The sequence below is a fragment of the Prionailurus bengalensis genome, chromosome B3 (assembly GCF_016509475.1).
Source record: "Prionailurus bengalensis isolate Pbe53 chromosome B3, Fcat_Pben_1.1_paternal_pri, whole genome shotgun sequence".
Classification (NCBI taxonomy): Eukaryota; Metazoa; Chordata; class Mammalia; order Carnivora; family Felidae; genus Prionailurus; species Prionailurus bengalensis.
This window is the reverse complement of record NC_057355.1, coordinates 147,747,817-147,767,150: the sequence shown is the minus strand read 5'-3', so window position 1 is coordinate 147,767,150 and position 19,334 is coordinate 147,747,817. Positions and strand designations below refer to the sequence as shown.

The 19,334-nt window shown below is 43.1% G+C and overlaps 1 protein-coding gene and 2 gene segments (V, D, J or C); all 3 read left to right on the top strand.

Moving 5' to 3' along the window:
* LOC122469620 overlaps positions 1–19,334 on the top strand; it is a 224,822-nt gene that overhangs the window by 64,854 nt on the left and 140,634 nt on the right.
* Positions 1–19,334, top strand: part of LOC122469618 — a 139,340-nt gene that overhangs the window by 31,210 nt on the left and 88,796 nt on the right.
* Positions 1,766–19,334, top strand: part of LOC122469619 (immunoglobulin delta heavy chain-like) — a 125,560-nt gene continuing 107,991 nt past the window's right edge. The window contains exons 1-2 of the mRNA XM_043557145.1: positions 1,766–1,879; positions 1,981–2,284. Of these exons, the coding sequence (XP_043413080.1) occupies positions 1,834–1,879; positions 1,981–2,284 (350 nt within the window). The 5' untranslated portion in view covers positions 1,766–1,833. The remainder of the gene's footprint in view (positions 1,880–1,980; positions 2,285–19,334) is intronic.

Here is a 19,334-nt window from a genome sequence, read left to right as displayed (position 1 = left end):
TAAGCCACCAAGACTCTTTCATGCAAAAATACAAGAGGAACAAACCAAAAATTAGTAAGAAGATATCCTTAATATAAAACTTTCACCCTCCAAAACAAACAAGGTGTTATTAAAATTCTACAATATTTAAAGAATAATTAATGCCAATACTTCTCAAACTATTACAAATCAGTGATGAAAAAGACCACTCCCAAATGTACTTTATGAGGACACCTTTACGCTCACAACAAAGCCAGAGAAACACACCACAAGAAGGGAAACTACAGGCCAGTGTCTCAGATACACATACTGCAAAATTCCTTGGTTAAGTCTGAGCCTACTGAATTCAACAGCACACTGAAAGGATCATACATGATAATCCAGTGGGATGCATCCCTGAAATGCAAGTATCCTTCAACATACACAAATGCAAAAATCTGATGTCCTCCATTAACAGAGGGAATGATTGAATCAAAGCCATCCTTAATTTGTTCATAAAATCATTAGACACAGTTTTTTCATGAACAAAAAACACATCTTCATCACTTTAAAATAACTCAATTAAAAAGGAGAAGGAAATTACCTCCACATGATCATGGCCACTATGAAAGCCCACACCTGACAGCATATTGAACATAAAATACTAATACCATTCCTGCCACATCAGGAGCCAGGCAATGATGGTCATCCCAATAGAAGTATTCCACATGATAACGTGAAGAATAACTATGCTTCCTCCAACCATATCATCGTGTCACAGTCCTTATTTGGATGAAAGTCACGGGAGAAACAGCCAATCCAAGGACACTCAGACCCTCCTGTGTCCCTTGACAGCAGGATATAAATCTCCCTCGGGAAACTCCCCTTCCCTGTACCAGGAGGGGAGAACCATCCTTAGCACCAGAATAAGGAACTCAGGGACAAGAAGGTTGTGCAAACAAACCTAGTTATTTGTTGACTAATTAAATACCCGAAAACCACACCTTTGCCTTGACTCTTGCCAAATCCAATATTTCGTTGTCTGAAAGTCACAAGTGCCACCTGCTTTGTTCATTCTCTGGGTGCCATATTATTAGGAAGCCCAGGCACTTGCAAAATGAAATTTATTCTCCCCTTTAGATCAGTCTTATGTCAATTGAATCCTTAGACAGGATGAAAGCCCAGAAGAAAAGAAGGGAAAAGCATTCTTCTCCTACAACTGGAAGAAGTACCCACAAACTTTGGCAATAAAAAAAAATAAAAGACATTTAAATCAGTAAGGAGGAAGGACAATTACTTGTTTGCAGATGACATGATCTTAAACATAACAAAACCCTAGAGATACCACAAAAAATATTGGAACCAGTTTTTTTTAAATGAGGAAAAGTGCAGGATGCAAAATGAACAAACAAAATGAATAAAAATAAACCACCTGTGATTCTACACACCAGCATGGAAATAAATACAAAACAAATAACAAAATTATACAACTGAAAATGGGACAGAATAAAGTACTTGGGATTAAACTTTATAAATTATGTAAAATAATTGTAGAGTGAAAATGACCTTTGTTGATGAAAGACATGTAAAAATGCACAAGTCCCTGCAAATATAACTGTGTTCACCGATTAGAATTCTTCATATTGTCACAGCGCCATCTACACAAACTACAAGTGCATCCTTAAACTTTTTCACTTTTAAAGAATCAAATCTAAAACTGGAGTGTAATATATATGTCAGAGCACATGCAAATGGGGCCCTCTCTTTGCTGATAAAACCAACCCAGCCCGACCGTGCAGCTGGGAGACGAGCCCCAGCCCCAGGAGTCCCAGGTGTTCCCATTCTGTGATCAGCACAGAACACAGAAACCTCACCATGGAGTTTGTGCTGGGCTGGGTTTTCCTGGTTGCTCTTTTAAAAGGTAATTCATGGTGAACGAGGGACACTGAGTATGTGAATGGATATGAGTGAGAAACAGTGGATGTGTGACAGTTTCCTGACCAACATGTCTTGTGTCTGCAGGTGTCCAGTGTGACGTGCAGCTGGTGGAGTCTGGGGGAGACCTGGTGAAGCCTGGGGGGTCCCTGAGACTCACCTGTGTAGCCTCTGGATTCACCTTCAGGAGCTATTGGATGAACTGGGTCCGCCAGGCTCCCGGGAAGGGGCTGCAGTGGGTCTCAGCAATTAGTGGTAGTGGAGGTAGCACAGGCTACGCAGACTTCGTGAAGGGCCGATTCACCATCTCCAGAGACAACGCCAAGAACACGCTGTATCTGCAGATGAACAGCCTCAAGACCGAGGACACGGCCACATATTACTGTGCGAAAGACACAGTGAGGGGACATCACTGGGAGCCCACACAAAAACCTCCCTGCAGGAGGGGATCAGCACCACCAGGGGGCGCACACTATGCACAATTTTGCTTTGTTCCCAGGCGCATGTGCAGATGGAGGTTACAGGCAGGTTTCCTGTCAGGGTCTGGGGCTTCCTCTCCACACAGCAGTTTTCCCAGGGAGCCTCCCTGGTTATATGCTTCTGTGTTTACCTATTAACTCTCTGAATTAGCAACTGGGTTGTCATAGGGAAAGTAGACTAACATGCACAAAGACACAGTTGTTTGCACTTGCTTACTTCTGTCCCTCAACATGAGTGAATTACATATTTTCTAAGGCACAAAAGCTGAACCTTTACAAGAGTCCCAGATGCGCTCCCTGTGCAGCCAGGACCACAGGATCCCACAGCTCCTCATTATCTTCACCCAGCACTTGTCCCAATCAAACAACGTGAGACTTCCCTCCTGGCACTTGCTACTCAGGACGTTAAATGAGCTACAGCTTTATTCAATTCCTCTAAACAAGACATAAATCGTCTCCATGTATTAGTCAGGATTCCCTCGAGCAACAGAACCCAAAGCACATTGGTTTCCATGACAAAATATGTTGAGAAGTCCCGTGATCTACTGTCACAAGCTGGAGACCCAGGAAAACCAGTGATTTAACTTTTGTCTGATTCTGAACTAGTGTCTAGTCTCAGAACTTGGGGAGCTGATGAAGTAACTCTAAGAACAAGGATAGGAGGAGACAAATGTTCCAGTTCAAACACGCACATGGGAAGTAAAAATGAAGGAATTCTTCCTCCCTCTGCATCGGATTCTACTCAGAACTATAATGGAATGGGTGATGCCCAGGCAGAAAGAAACCATGGATGAAAATGCCAATCTCTTCTGGAAACTCATCACAGACATCCACAGAAACAGTCGTGAATCTGGGTACCCATGACTCAGTCAAGATAACCCATAAAGTTAATCATGACAAGTCAACTTCCTGTAAATGTGGAACTCAAAGACTGAAGACTTGAATTTAAATTAAAAATAAAACAAGAAAATTAAATACATACATATATGAACTATTGGGACTACCTGAAAATAGCACGCTTCTGCACAGTGAGGGAAACAATCAACAAAACTAAAAGGCAACCTATGGAATGGAAGAAGATATTTGTAAATGACATATCCTCAGGGTTAGTATTCAAAGTATGTAAATGTTTTTAAATTATTTTCACACTATCAGTAGAGAGTGTGTCCATGCAGTTCATCATACTGTCATATGAGAAGCAAAATTAGTGTTTCCACTTTCGTACTGTGTTAGGATCTCACTGAACATGACACCAACACTCTTCACAATCTTTTAACCGTACAGTACAGTATTGGTAATTACAGGTGTAATGTTGTGGAGACCCCTCTAGAACTTAATCATCTTGCATAACAGAAAATCATAGCCCTTGAGATCTACTCCTCATTGCCCCACCCTGCCAGCCCCTGACAACTGCCATTCCCCTCTCCATTTTATTGTTATCAAATCCCAAATTCAGCTGAGTATTTCTGGAAAGGTCAATGTTCAAAGTTTTAGTTTTGGTGGGAAAAGAAGTTGAGCTTTATTTAGGAGGCCAGCCACCCGGAGAAAAGGCAGACTCTTCTCCAAAAGCCAACTCTGAGGGTTTCTACCCAACTCAGGGGATTTTAAAGGACTAGATGGTACTTAAACAAGGGAGTTCCATGGTCGATACCATCTTTCAGTCATGTGCAGCCTGCCATGGTGCAAGCTGCCAACGTAACCTCAACTCCCCTGCATCTCCAGCTGAGGAGAGAACCTCACATGCATGGGAGGAGACTGCCAGAGGCCAGGAAAGAACCACAATAAGGGATTACAGGGGAAAACCCCTGGGGCTCACACATGTTCAGCAGTACTTTCTGTTCTCACCAGATGGCATAAGAAAATACTAAAATACAACCTTGTACTTCACCAATCATGACACAGAATACTGGGAAATGTTTCCTCAGTAAACTCAGAGGAACCTTCAAAGCAACAACCAAAAGGATCAAATGGCTTGCAAACTAATAGCCAACCAGAAGACATGTAAAATTACAAAGCAATGTTTTTCAATACGTACAAAGGTAAAATTGACAATGTCTACCTCTACATCCCAAGGAAGTAGGAAGCAGTGGTCTCCATAATGAGGATAAGCAGTAATCCATGGAAAGTGACCCAGCAGTACCACAGGACATGGAATTGGTAGAGAAGTTCAGGGTATTAAAATTGCACATCCCACATTCACTAGCTGGAGGAAAGATGGAATGTGTTGAATACAGCCATGTCTCTGGGTCCAAGTCCTTACTATGTCCATGTGAGCACGCTTGGACATGGCCCACCTCCCTCTGCCACATGTGTCCTAGCTGAACGGATGTGCAGGGTCACCCAATGCCACACCCTGTGACTGTTACCTAACCCCACAGGTGGCTCCCAGGTGCAGGGTGCTGGCCACCTGGCACAGCCCTTTGTTCTGTCTGATGGTCTAGACCTGGCTTTGCTGAGGATCCTCCATTTATCCATTCTCACTGGCAGATGTCCCTGAGCAGGGGCATGAGGCTGGCAGAGGGCCAGGTCACCCTGAGGGCGCCCCTCTTGCTGTTTGCACTCTGGGCGGTGCTGGCTCCTGTGCAGGGTTCTCAAGGGCATCCCTCATGGCGCTACATCTCCTCTGAGGTGGTAATTCCCAAGAAGGAGCTTCACCATGGCAAGGGCGTTCAGATGCCTGGCTGGCTGTCCTATAGCCTGCGTTTTGGGGGCAAGAGACATGTTATCCACATGCGACGCAAGAAACTCTTTTGGTCCAGACATTTGCTGATGATGACTCAGGATGATCAGGGAGCCTTGCAGATGGACTACCCCTTCATCCCTCCAGACTGTTACTACCTCGGCTACCTGGAGGAGATTCCTCTTTCCATGGTCACCATGGACACGTGCTATGGGGGCCTTGAAGGTATCATGAAGTTGGATGACCTTGCCTATGAAATCAGACCCCTCAGAGATTCCCAATGGTTTGAACACACTGTTTCTCAGATAGTGGCAGACATCAGTGCAACGGGACCTACTTATAAACTGGGATATAAGGAGGATAGGGACCCCCTGTTCTCTCAGAAAACTGCCAGTACAGCCCCCAGGATCAATAATAGGATATTTTCATCCCATAAAGGCATGATAAGAGGATTTGCTCAAAGTTCCAATTCAATGTATCGTGTATATAATAATATGACATTGTGTATAAAATTCATGATAGATATGGTTAGTTTAATAGACTCAATGTACAAAGGTCTTGACATAAGGTACCATCTTACTGCAGTTCTTGTATTTGATGTAAGAGATCCAGTCAACATGAATGATTATAGAATTCCAGGTGGTGAATACTACCAATTCCACCATACCCACTTGTACAATGTCATACAACCTAGTGCATCCTTCATTGTGGTTAAAGACGGACCAGAAGATTATCAGTACAACCCTAGAATGTTTGGCTTCTGCTCTTCTCAAAGCCTACATATGGTTGGTCACCTAGGTAGACATTATTTATTGTTAGCTGTGGTAACATCTCATCTCTGTGGAAGAAGCTTGGGTCTGTATTTTGATGATCATGATTGCAGCTGCCAGAGGAGGTCCAGCTGCATCATGCACAGATACCCTGGGTTGACAGATTCCTTCAGTAACTGTTCTTTTGTGCACATTCAAAACATGCTGAGCACTGAAAAGCATTGCCTATTTAGTGAACACCTGAAGTTCTTCAACACAAGCCTGACACACATACGTTGTGGAAACTCTATAGTGGAGGATAGGGAGCAGTGTGACTGTGGCTCCTTCAAGGAGTGTAATGCCAACCCCTGCTGTAGTAATGACTGCAGATTTGAGAGTACATTTCTCTGTGATAAAGGATTGTGCTGTACAAACTGCACCTTCTCCGCTGCTGGGACGCTCTGCAGACCAATCCGAAATATCTGTGACCTTCCAGAGTACTGCCAAGGGGGATCTTCTGGCTGCCCTGATGATTTCTACATGCAGGATGGAACCCCGTGCAGTGAAGAAGGCTACTGCTATCATGGAAACTGCACTGACCGTACTATGCACTGCAAAGAAATCTTTGGTGCAAGCACTGTGGAGGGTCCAGATGTCTGCTACCAGATTAATAAAAAAGGCCACCGATTTGGACACTGCAGAAGAGAGTTTTCAGCCAGACGCTTTATTCAATGTCATGACCGAGATGTCAAGTGTGGAAGGCTGCAGTGTACCAATGTCACTCACCTCCCTCGGTTGCAGGAACACGTTGGATTCCATCAGTCTAAAATCTCAGGAGTCTGGTGTTGGGGACTAGATGAACATCGTGCCACAGGAACAACTGATGTTGGTCATGTGAGACATGGTACCCCCTGTGCTCCTGGAAAGTTCTGTCAGAATTCCCTCTGCAATGCTACTATAGGTGAAATAAATTACAACTGTTTGCCTGAGAAATGCAATCGTAGGGGGATTTGCAACAATAACAGAAACTGCCATTGCCACATAGGTTGGGATCCTCCATTTTGCAAATTACGAGGTGCTGGTGGGAGCACAGACAGTGGACCCCCTCCAAGAAGAATGCGGTCAGTCAGGCAAAGTCAGGAATCCGTGGTATATCTCAGAGTGATCTTTGCTCGAATTTATGCTTTAATCACTACATTCCTCTTTGGCATCGCCACAAATGTCAGAACTGTCAAGACAGTGAAAGTTAAGGAAGAGATTGCTGGTGAAGGCAATCCATAAATCAGCCTCCAGACCCCTGAACAACTATAGGCAAACCACCTGGTCCATCTGTGAAAATACAGTAATGAGAAGTCAAAGCTGACATCCATGTTTCCAGGGGTCCCCAGGCACATCACGGCTCTGACACCAGGTCTCTCATGGGTCACTGACCAGCACTCTGAAATAAAACTTGAAAACTGCATGCTTGTGGCCTCTATGTATCTTGTAAGCCTGTAAGAGCCCAAACTGAGCCCAAGACTCTGCGCAGAGGACCTGAGTCAGCAGCTGTATCCTGAACTGAGGTGTCTGGTTCCAGAATTAAGAGAATTTGACACAAGCTCTTTTAGGGACAAATTCATGAGTTTTCTCCAAAACTGTGCTCTTGCACACTGAGCTTTTTCTCATTTTCCAGGTAGTCTCTCCTTCCCCGGTCCCAATGTGGGTTCAGGGTAATGGAGGGCTACCACCCACCCACACTGCCTGTCCCACACTGGTGTGTCTGTGGGTGTGAGGGAAGGGGACCAGAGTTAGGTTGCACCTAGCGCAAGCTGTGCCTCCCTGGAGAGCAAATTTCCAAATGTGGGAGACTGAGACCATGAGGCTGAAACTAGCACCCAATGAAATCAACCAGAAAGGTAGGCACAAGTGCCTATGGATGACTCTGGCATCCAGAGAGAGCCCAGTGAATGTGAATCCCTCTCTCTTTCTTTTGCCTACTTTTCAGTGAGCTGAACAGTGACTGTAGTTGAGCCATGGTGAATGTCAGATGGCAGTCTTCAGAACAGGATTGTGCCAGTGGAAAACCAGTCTAGGCATATCTAAATAATTTTCAGTGCTAAATAATTTTCAATTCTAGAGTATAGTGTAAAATTAACAAAAATAAAATGTATAAATGAATGACAAAACTTTTTAAACTGACATTTGTAATGATATTATTTTTTTTCCCGATGCAATACAGGTACAAAGTACAGTATTTTCAACAACAACAAAAATCTCGCAAACTTAAGGACTTGCACGTCTCTCAGCATCCACAGAAAACCACTTTTAGTCTATAGCAATGTTTGTTTCCAGTGCTTTCCTTAATGCATATAGTTTGTGCTCTTACAAATACATCGTTGAACCCTACCCTCTCTTCTCCAAATATATTTTGATGACCTATCCTTGAGCTTTCTTCCTATTTCCAACATTCAATCTACATTTAAGATACTGCAGTCCATTTTTGTGCTAGATAATTCCATTATTTTAGTAGTATTAATGGCAAATTTAAATGGGCGAATCAGATACTCAATCACTGCCATGTCCTTTTTTATTTTTTTTTAATTTAATGTTTGTTTATTTTTGAGAGAGAGATACAGAGCATGAACAGGGGAGGGGCAGAGAGAGACACACACACACACAAAGAATCCAAAGCAGGCTCCAGGCTCTGAGCTGTCAGCACAGAGCCCAACACGGGGCTCGAACCTACGAACTGCAAGATCATGACCTCCTGAGCTGAAGTCAGACATTCAACCGATTGAGCCACCCAGGTGCCCCCAAAAGTTTATTTATTTTGAAAGAGAGGGTGTGTGTGTGAGCAGGTGAGGGGCAGAGAGAGAAGGAGAGAGAGAATCCCCAGCAGGCTCCAAGCTGCCAGCACAGAACCCAACACAGTGCTCAAACTCACCAACCATGAGATCATGACCTGAGCCAAAGTCAGACACTTAACCGACTGAGCCACCCAGGTGCCCCACTGCCATGTCCTTTAAGTGTTGATGGTTAATGACATGACTCCTCAAACCTTGTTCCTGTACTCCTTTCTGTCCCTCCCATGCAGACATCCCCTGTGGCTGGGAAGGTCTCTCTGTAAGGTCCCCTCCCTCCTCCTTAGGGCTCATCTACACTCCAAATGCACTGTTGGGTGATGAGTCTTTGTCGCATAGGAATCTCTATTTTCTGTGTTTTTCTTTTTCTGATTTATCATCATCCCATCATGTCTCCTGACATAACTAATAGCTTATGACGGCAGTCCTAAGATAGTGTATGAGGAAGTGTGAAGGTTCTGGGCAATGTGACTTTTCTCCAGAGAAGAATGACATCACTGCCATGCCACCCAGAGTCAACGTGCAAGCAGGTCACAATACTCCGTCAGGAACTGATGTGTGAAGGCAGCTCTCTTATTCACAGGGCACAGGCTTGCAGTGGCCCAGGTGACAGCCTGGGCTGTCTCTCCTCAAAAGCCCATCAGGTCCAAATTGACCTAATCTGCACCCCAGACTATGGAAAGCTAGAGTTAGGTTTGTTTTATCTCTTCCCTAAATATATTCTTTAAAAAAATATTATTTTTCAGATATTGCATAACTTTAAGACATACAAGGTGTTGATTTGTTGCATTTATATATTACAGTGTTATTACCACCATGTGGTTAGAGAGCACTTCCATCACCTCACATAACTATCATTTCTTTTTGCAGTGATAACAGCTAAGACCTAGTCTCGTAGCAATTTTCAAGTTTATAATCCAGTATTATTGAGTATAATTTCTATGCTCTGCATTAGATCTCCAGGACTTATCTACTAGTTGCAAGTTTGTACCCTTACACATCTCCCCAAACCCCCACTTCCCAGCCCTTGGCTACCAGGAGTTTTGTATTCCACATACAAATGATATCACACAGTAATTGTCTTCTTCTTAGAATAATGCCCTCAAGGTCCATCTATGGTGCATCAAAAGGCTTGGTTCCCTTATTTCTCATGGTTGAACACTATTGTGTTCACATCTCCACCCATACCCACTTAGGTTATTGCCACACCTTGGGTGTTGTGAATAATGCTGCAGCAAACATGGGGGTACAGATGCCTCTTTGAGATCCTGTTTTTATTTTCTTTAGATAAATACCCAGCAGTGGAATTGCTGGGTCATGTAGCAGTTATATTTTGAATTTCTTGAGCAACCTCCAACTGGTTTCCACAGTGGCTGCCCCAATTTGCATTCCCACCAACAGTGCAAGAGGGTGTCTTTGCTCCACATCCTCACCAACACTTAACATCTCTTGTGTTTCTGATAATAGCCATCCTAACAGGTGCATGGGGACACCTCATGGTGGTTTTGATTTGCATTTGATCAGTGGTACTGAGCATCTCTTAGTGTACCTATTAGCCATATGGATGTCTGTTGCTTTACAAGCTTCTCAGGAGCTTCCCTGGTATAACCTGAACCTGGACCCTGTACTCAGAGACCAAAGACAGGGGCAAGACCCTCCAGGTTGGGAGGTGGCAGTTTTAATGAGCAAAGGAACTTACTTACAAGGTTTGTCTCAGGCATCCACGAGATGAGTGGTTTCTGTATCCACCTGCCAAATCCTAATAGTTTTCCTATGGAAGCCAAAACTGGATTTAGTCATGCATACTGTTCAGACAATCTCAGCACCACATCACTATCTCAAGGCTATAACCTTGGAGCAGCTTCTAAGAGCACTCAAGCTACAGGGAACACACATTCCAAGGACAGGAGAAGAGGCATGGGGCCTCCTAGTGGGTGGTTTAGCCCTTGGGGCAACCAGTGGTCACATCCTCTCAATGACCTTCCTCCAAAGTTTACCTTTTGTGATCAGCTCTTATAATTTCATGGGCCCCTCTTCCAGACTGTATCCTGAGCAGTCAGCAAAGGGGTTTCATTAGCATGGGGGTGGCGCCTGTGGTGGATGTCTGGCTGCATTGGAGGCAGATGCCACATCTACAATATGGAACATATTGACACAGGCCAGCAGAGAAAATACAGATTAAGCAATGATTCCCAAAATCATTGACAACTTTTCCATCAAGATCCCCATGATCCAAATCATTGATCTATTAATTTCTCTAGGCTGGGGGTAGATCATAAAAGGCATTGTTTGTGAGCTATGTGATTCATAAATATGACATAGTAGCCAACCTGACAGGTATGAACACACAGCATTCTGTTTGGAAATGGCACCGGCATCTGATAAGTCCAGATCAGCATGCTCCCCTCCCAGGATCATGACTAAGGCATCTAAGATGCTGGCAATGTTGCACACAGCCACATGGTCATATGGGTGTGCCACCACCTTGCCCAGTTCTCAGTGGTCCACCATTGTCCACTGTGACCCATCTGGCTTTCTTACTGGCCATGCTGGGCTGTTGAAAGTGTTGTGATCAGGGCACATAAAACCCGCTTGGTGCAGGTCTCAAATAAGTTCCATCTCTTTATGCCTGCAGGCAAGTTATATTGTTTGACTGTTAACCACACTTTGCAAGGCTGACACACTTGCCAGTTTCCAGTTGGAGTTTCCCATTAGCACTGGTTTGATTAACTTGGAGGCAGAATTCACCAATAGAGGCCTGCAGAGTTCGACTTTGTAGATTATCAATGCCCAGTATGTTCTCTGGTATGGGGCAGATTAAAAACCTCATATTCTCAGGAAGCAGAATGCCCAACTTGCAGTGTCAGAAGGGACCTTCCTGACCATAACTGATTGGCTCTGTAGCCACCGATGGCACTGAGGGGGGCAGAAAACTTCTGAGGGTTACCTTGGATTAGAATGCATTCTGTTCCCGTTCCCACCAGAGCCATCATGTTGTGTTTATTTCTGAAGGACTTAGTGAGCTCAACATGGGGCTTCTAGTCAATCCCAATGGCCCTCACCTGGAAGTGGTTTTGTTCTACATCCTCTACCTGGGGAGTAGGAGGCACCCACCCTGAATAGGACTGTGTCCCTGAGGCCTCTGCTAGAACAGGTGGAGCATTAGGGACGGTAGGGGCAGACTGTTATTCAGGTTTTATGGCTTTCAACAAGCCAACCAACACAGTGTTGGGTTGTTGGTCTATCTCTTTAGGTCCCAGCAGCAGTGAGGTCAAACCACATTGCCTCCAGGGTATTTTTGCAGCCAGTGGGGAGGGGTCCTTGGTTTTTGAAACTCCTTCTCTATGTTGGGCCTTTCCCATAGCCATGCCCATTCCTGGGGTCTATCCATTTCCCCCAGATAGCAGTGGATTTCCCAATATCTTAAATATTTTGTCCCACAACTGGGTTCAGCATGGATATCAGCATCCCCTATCAGGTGCTGGGGGTGGACTGGATAATCTTGTTTTTTTATTCCTGCAGTGAGTGTGGCCTGATCAAGACTTTCAAAGACAGGAGTGTGGATTACCTGTTTTGTTCCCAGTTTCCTAAGGATTTTTTTATGTCACACCTGTAGGTTTTTAGGGTCCCATGTGCCCAGGAACATCCCCCACATTGGGCAAAGCCTCACTGAAAGTTAAGATCACCCAACCTATAAGGAAGTGAGTACTTTGGATCCCCTGAGAGCTATGCAGGAGCTGCTGGTGGGCAGCTGTGTGGTGATGTTGCTCTTCTTCTCTGCCCCCTGCCGGTCAGAGAAGTGCCATTGCCCCAGATATTGCATAGCTACACCAAACATGCCTGGGCACTTTCCCTGCCCTTCTGCTGGGACTCACCAACTATGTCAATAAGCTCAGCAGGAGTGTGCTCTCTCATCAGGAACATTTCCTCAGCTGGGTGCTGCCCTACTGGCTGGGGTTGTGCTGTGCTTTTGCTTTCCTTTGTATGAGGGGCCAGACAGCATGGGTCATTTCATCTGTTTTCTGGTGAATCATCACAGCTTCCTGCTCTTTATTTATATCACCTTTCCATGGATTCTACCTCTTAACACATCAATCAAGCTTTGTCACAAGTGCTTAGACCTTAACCTGCCTCAATGTACACCCTCCTTGCTTTGCACAATAGCACACTGGCTTATCTTCCTGCTCTCCCATCCTGTCTGCTAGGCCCGAGGCTAGCAGAGGGGTGGACAACCTCATGTCCTTCTCTACTCTCAGCTCTTCTTCCAGCTTTTTAATTTGAGCTTCAGCCTCTGTTTGGACTTTGGTGGCCAGTTGATCTGCCTGTTGTGAAGGCCAGCCCACTGAGGCACTCATTCATTTCCCTCTTTTGCTGCAGTTTCTAAAATAAGTGCATTAGATTGGCTGGAATTTGGGGGATGTCCCTGTATTCGTGAGGTGGTCTCCAAGCATCTAAATATATGGGCCATCCCTCACTATATAGAAGTCATTTGCAGATTTGGGATTTCTCCCACAAATGCCTCATTCCCATTTCATTTGTCTCCTGGCTGGCTCACCAATTGTTGGTTCACAACCCCCCAGAGGCTGCCTGGTATAATCCTTTAAAAAATGTCAATGTAGTTCTTCTTCCCATTTTTTAATAAAATATTTTGCTTTTTTAAATTGAGTTTTCTGAGTTCCTCACACACTTTGTGTATTAGCCCATGTATGATATATGGTTTGTAAATAGTTTGTCCCATTCCACAGGTTGAATTTTCATGTTGACTATTTTGTTGTTCAGAAACTTTTTGACCTGATGTAGTTTCACTTGATTTTTTGCTTTTGTTGCTTGTGATCTTGGTGTTGTAGACAAAAAATCATCACCAAGTCCATTATCAAGGTTCTTCCCTATGATTTCTTCTAGGAATGTTATGTTATCAGATATTACATTTAAGTATTTAATTCATTTTGAGTTAAATTTTGTGAGTAGTGCAAAATACAAGTCCAATTTCATTTTTCTATATGTGACTGTCCTGTTATAACAACACCATGCGTTGAAAACACTATAATTTCCTCATTCTGTGTTCTTGGTTCCCTTGTCAAATAGTATTTGACCTTATATATGACAGTTTATTTCTGGACTCTCTATTCTGTTCCTTTGTTCTACATATTTATTTTTAATCCAGTGTCATACTGTTTCAAAATTTTTTTAGTATTTATTTATTTTTGAGACAAAGAAAGAGAGAGAGAGACAATACAAGTGGGGGAGGGGCAGAGAGAAAGACACAGAATCTGAAGCAGGCTCCAGGCTCTGAGCTACCAGCACAGAGCCCAACACAGGGCTCAAACCCACAAACTGTGAGATCATGACCCAAGCTGAAGTCAGATGCTTAACTGACTGAGCCGCTCAGACATCCCCAGCGCCATACTGTTTTAATTACTATAGCTTTAATGTAATGTGAAATAAGGAAGTGTGATGCCTCTACCTTTGTGGCTTTGGTTATTTGGGGTATTCTGTGCTCCTACCCAATGGTGAGGACTGTTTGTTCTATTTCTGTGGAAAAGCCATTGGGATTTTGATAAAGATTACATCAAATCTGCAGATTCTTTGGGTAATATGGACATTTTAACAATATCAATTCTTCCAGTTATGATCAGAGAATATCTTCCCATTTATTCCTGTCTTCAATTTCTTTCATCAATGTCTTATGTGTTCACAAGAGAGGAAGCCATCAAAATCCTAGGGAAGAACACAAGCAACAACCTCTTTGACCTTGGCCACAGCAACTCTTTACTAAGAACATGTCTCTGGAAGCATGGGAAACAAAAGCAATAATGAACTATTGGGACCTCATCAAGATAAAAAGCTTCTGCACACTGAAGGAAACAACCAACAAAACTAAAAGGCAACCGACAAAATGGGAGAAGATATTTACAAATGACATATCGGATGAAGAGTTAGTATCCAAAATCTATAATGAACTTACCAAACTCAACACTCAAAAAGCAAATAATCCACTGAAGAAATGGGAAGAAGACATGAATAGACACTTTTCCAAAGAAGACATACAGATGGCTAACAGACACATGAAAATATATTCAACATCGCTTATCATCAGGGAAATACAAACCAAACCATAATGAGATACCATCTCACACCTGTCAGGATGGCTAAAATTAATAACATGAGAATCAACAGGTGTAGGTGAGGATGCAGAAAAAAGGGAACACTTTTGAACTGCTGATGGAATACTGGTGCAGCCACTCTGGAAAACATTATGGAGTTTCCTTAGAAAGTTAAGCCTATGACCCAGGAATTGCACTACTAGGTATTTATCCAAAGGATACAGCAGTGCTGATTTGAAGGGGTACATGCACCTCAATGTTTATAGCAGCACTATCAACAATAGCCAAATTATGGAAAGAGCCCAAATGTCTATTGACTTATGGATAGATTAAGATGTGGTATATGTATACAATGGAATACTACTCAGTGATGAAAAAGAATGAAATCTTGCCATTTGCAATGACATGGATGGAACTAGAGTGTATTATGCTAAGTGAAATAAGTCAGTCGGAGAAAGACAAATACCATATGATTCCACTCATATGTGGAATTTAAGAAACGGATGAACAGTGGAGAAGGGAAGGAAAATGAGATAATAACAGAGAGGGAGGCAAACCATAAGAGACTCTTAAGTACAGAGAAAAAACTGAAGGTTTCTGGAGGCAGGGTGGGCTAAGTGGGTGATAGGCATTAAGGAGGGAACTCGTGATGAGCACTGGGGGTTGTATATAAATGATAAATCACTAAATTCTACTCTTGAAACCAACACTACACTGTATGTTAACTAACTTGAATTTAAATAAATAATTTTTTTAATGTCTTATAGTGTTCAATGTTTAGATCTTTCACTTCCTTGTTTAAGTTTATTCCTTGGTGTTTTGGCCTTTTGATACAATTATAAATGGGTTGTAGTCTTAATTTATTTTCAGATCATTTCTTGATATGGTATAGAAATGCAATGGACTTAGGCATGTTCATTTTGTATACTGCAACTTTACTCAATTTGCTCATTAGTTCTAACAGTTATTGGTGGTTTCTTCCTGTTTCCTGTATTCAAGATCATGCCATCAGCAAACAAAGACAGTTTCACTTCTACTATGATTTGGATATGTATTATTTCTTTTTCTTGCTTAACTGCTCAGACACTAATGGCTAGGAGTTCCATTATACAGAATAAAATGGCAAGAGTGGGCATCCTTGTGTTATTCCTAATCTTAGATGAAATACTTGTCAACCTTTTACCATTGAGTATGATGTTAGCTGTAGACCTGTCATATATATGCCTTGATTATGTTAAGCGATGTTTCCTCTATAACCAGTTTGTTGAGTTTATCATGAAAGGATGTTGCATTTTGTCAAAGGCCTTTCCTGAATCTATTGAGACGATCATGATTTTCATCTTCCTTTTGCTAACGTGGTGTACCACGTTGATTTCTGGATGTTGAACCATCCTGCATCTCTCTGGTAATTCCATTTGACCATGGTGTATGGCCCTTTAAATGTATTGTTGAATTCGGTTTACTAATCTTTTGTTGGGCATTTGTGCTCAATAAATATTTTATTTACTAATATTTTGTTGAGCATTTGTGCATCTATGTTTATCAGGGATATTGGCCTGTAATTGTCTTTTCTTGTCTTCTGTGGTTTTGGTCTCAAGATAATGCTGACTTCATAAAATTAGATGAAATTATCCTCTCCTCTTCTGTTTTTTGGAAGAGTTCAAGAAGATTGGTATTAATTATTGTTAACATTTCTCTTAAGGCCAGTTTGGTGGTGATTGACTCCTTCAGCTTTGCTTGTCTGCAAAACTGTCATCCCTTTTCCAATTCTGAAGGACAACTTTGGTGGATAGAGTGTTTTTGGTCGACAGATTTTTTCTTTTAGCACTTTGAATATATGATGCTGCTCCCTTCAAGCATGCAAAGTCCATGGTGCAAAATCTGCTAATTATGGAGGTTTCCTTACACATAAAAAGTTTCTTTTACCAATGGGGTGCCTGGCTGGCTCATTCAGTTAAACATCTGACTCTTGGTTTCAATTCAGATCACAATTTCACAGTTGTGGGATTGAGCCCCACATCATGCTCAGTGTGGAGCACAGAGCCTGTTGAGATTCTCTCTCTCCCCTCTCTGTGCCCCAGCCCGCTCATGGCTACATAAATATCAAATCACTTTTGAACACCCAAGAAATTTATCTGAGGACTGAAAGAGCAAAATTGCACAACTAGAGGTAGGAAAAAACGCCCACATCATGTAAGATAGGAGCTGTGAAGAGTTGATTTGGGGGAATAAAGAACTGTAGGTGCTATGAAGGGGAGGGAAACAGAATCATGGAGAAAGAGAGTGACAGCACACATAGGGGATTGCACAAGAAAAATTCTTCCCCAAAATGATTGACTGGGAAAATTAGAGGGGCTAACTACTACAAGTTTTTATAAGCAGCAAAGTCTGAAGTTTTAGAAGTCCACCACTGCTAGCATCATATAGGTGGACCTAGTGGTGCTCCTGTGGGGAAGAAGGGCAGAGGCCCAGGAGCAGGCAGTGTGGTCTGAAGATCCCTTGACTTGCACGGGGAGAGACAGTTTCCCATCTTGAATTGCATTTTGGAGAGGAAGCATGGCCTCTCCGGAGACAGAAGAACTGGAGGTGCCAACAGCCACCCTGTTCCCTAGCATTGGAACGAAGACACTGACTGAGGGCAGCAAACGTTGGCATCAGCATTGTGCTACACTTTACCATAAACTCCAAACCTCTTCATAGTCATGCTACTGCTCTTTTGGGGACAAATCAGCAAACAGCAAAGGCAAAGTGAGACCCTCCCCCAGAGGATCAGCATGGGTCTGCATCATGTGGGTCCCTAAAATTTGGAGCTTGGAGTTCTGAAACCCAGCCATACACCTGAGATAAACTACAGGAGCACTGTGCCACCTGGCATGTGGGAAACTCTGATGCAGGCAGGATGAAGTCAGGGATCTGGCAGAAGGTGGAAATACAAGAGAGGTGATTGCTCTTCTGTGGGGGATTTCTGAACAGTGGTGGGGCTGAGCTCCCCATTGAGGACAATAGAGCAGAGAAATGTCATTTTCCCTCCAGCCCATCAGAACTTACCAACTTCAGTGAGCAAAACAGTTCTAGACAGTGGAGGCCAGGCCTGCTGACACCAAGCCCCACCCCCTGCACCTTACAGGTGCATCTCCACTAGGGCAAGTCCTCCTGAGAATCAGAGCAGCAGAACCCTGCCAAGGAAGCCAGCACAACCCCCCTGCATGCACCAAGTTGACTAATCATATGGTGCTGTAAAGCTTCACCTCTCAGGGAAACAGGGTCTAGTTTCTTTTTTTTTTCCCCTTTTTTGGACCTCTTCTTTTTTAAAAAATTGTTTTTAATGTTTATTTTTTTTTCAACGTTTATTTATTTATTTGGGGGGGGGACAGAGAGAGACAGAGCATGAACGGGGGAGGAGCAGAGAGGGAGACACAGAATCGGAAACAGGCTCCAGGCTCTGAGCCATCAGCCCAGAGCCTGATGCGGGGCTCGAACTCACGGACTGCAAGATCGTGACCTGGCTGAAATCGGACGCTTAACCGACTGCGCCACCCAGGCGTCCCTGTTTATTTATTTTTGAAAGAGAGAGACAGAGTGTGAGCAGGGGAGGTACAGAGAGAGGGAGACACAGAATCCAAAGCAGGCTCCAGGCTCTGAGCTGTCAGCACAGAGCAGGACATGGGGCTCAAACTCAGAAATGGTGAGATCATGACCTGAGCTGAAGTTGGACACCCAACCGACTGAGCCATCCAGGAGCCCCTTAGACCTCTTCTTAATATAGGCATTCTCTCAGGAGCAGGAATAAAACAGTCTTTCCCAACAACCACACACACAAAAAGGTGATCCAGATAAAATGACAAGGTGGAGGAATTCACCCCAAAACAAAAAACAGGAAGAAGTCGCAGGCAGGGATTTGATCAATATATAAGTAAGATGCCTGAATGAGAATTTAAAACAATAATCTTAAGGATACTAGTTGGGGTTTCAAAAAGCATAGAAGATTCCAGAGAATCCCTTGCTACAGAGATAAAAGAGCTAAAATCTAGTTAGGTTGAAATTAAAAATGTTATAACCAAGATACAAACCTAAATGGAGGCAATAAAAACAAAGATGAATGAGCAGAGGAGCAAATTAGTAATATAGAAGATTAAATTATGAAAAATAATGAAGTTGAAAAGAACAGGTAAAGAAGGGCAATTGGATTATTAATGTAGACTTAGAGAACTCATCAATTCCTTAAAGCACAGTAACATTCATATCATAGGAGTCTGATAAAAAGAACAGAAATAAAAAGGAGCAGAAGGTTTCTTTCAGCAAATTATACCTGAAAATTTCCCTAATCTGGGGAAAGACACAGACATCAAAATCCAAGAAGTAGAGAACTCCCATTAAATTCAAAAAATCCAACCATCAACAAGACACATAATACTCAAATTCACAAAATACACAGACAAGGAAAGAATCCTGAAAGCAGCAAGTAGACAAAAAAAACTCCTTATCATAGAAGGGAAAACAGATCAGGTTCCCAGCAGACCTGTCCAGAGAAATTTGGCAAGCCAAAAGGGAGTGCCATGATATATTCAACATGCTGAATGGGGAAAATA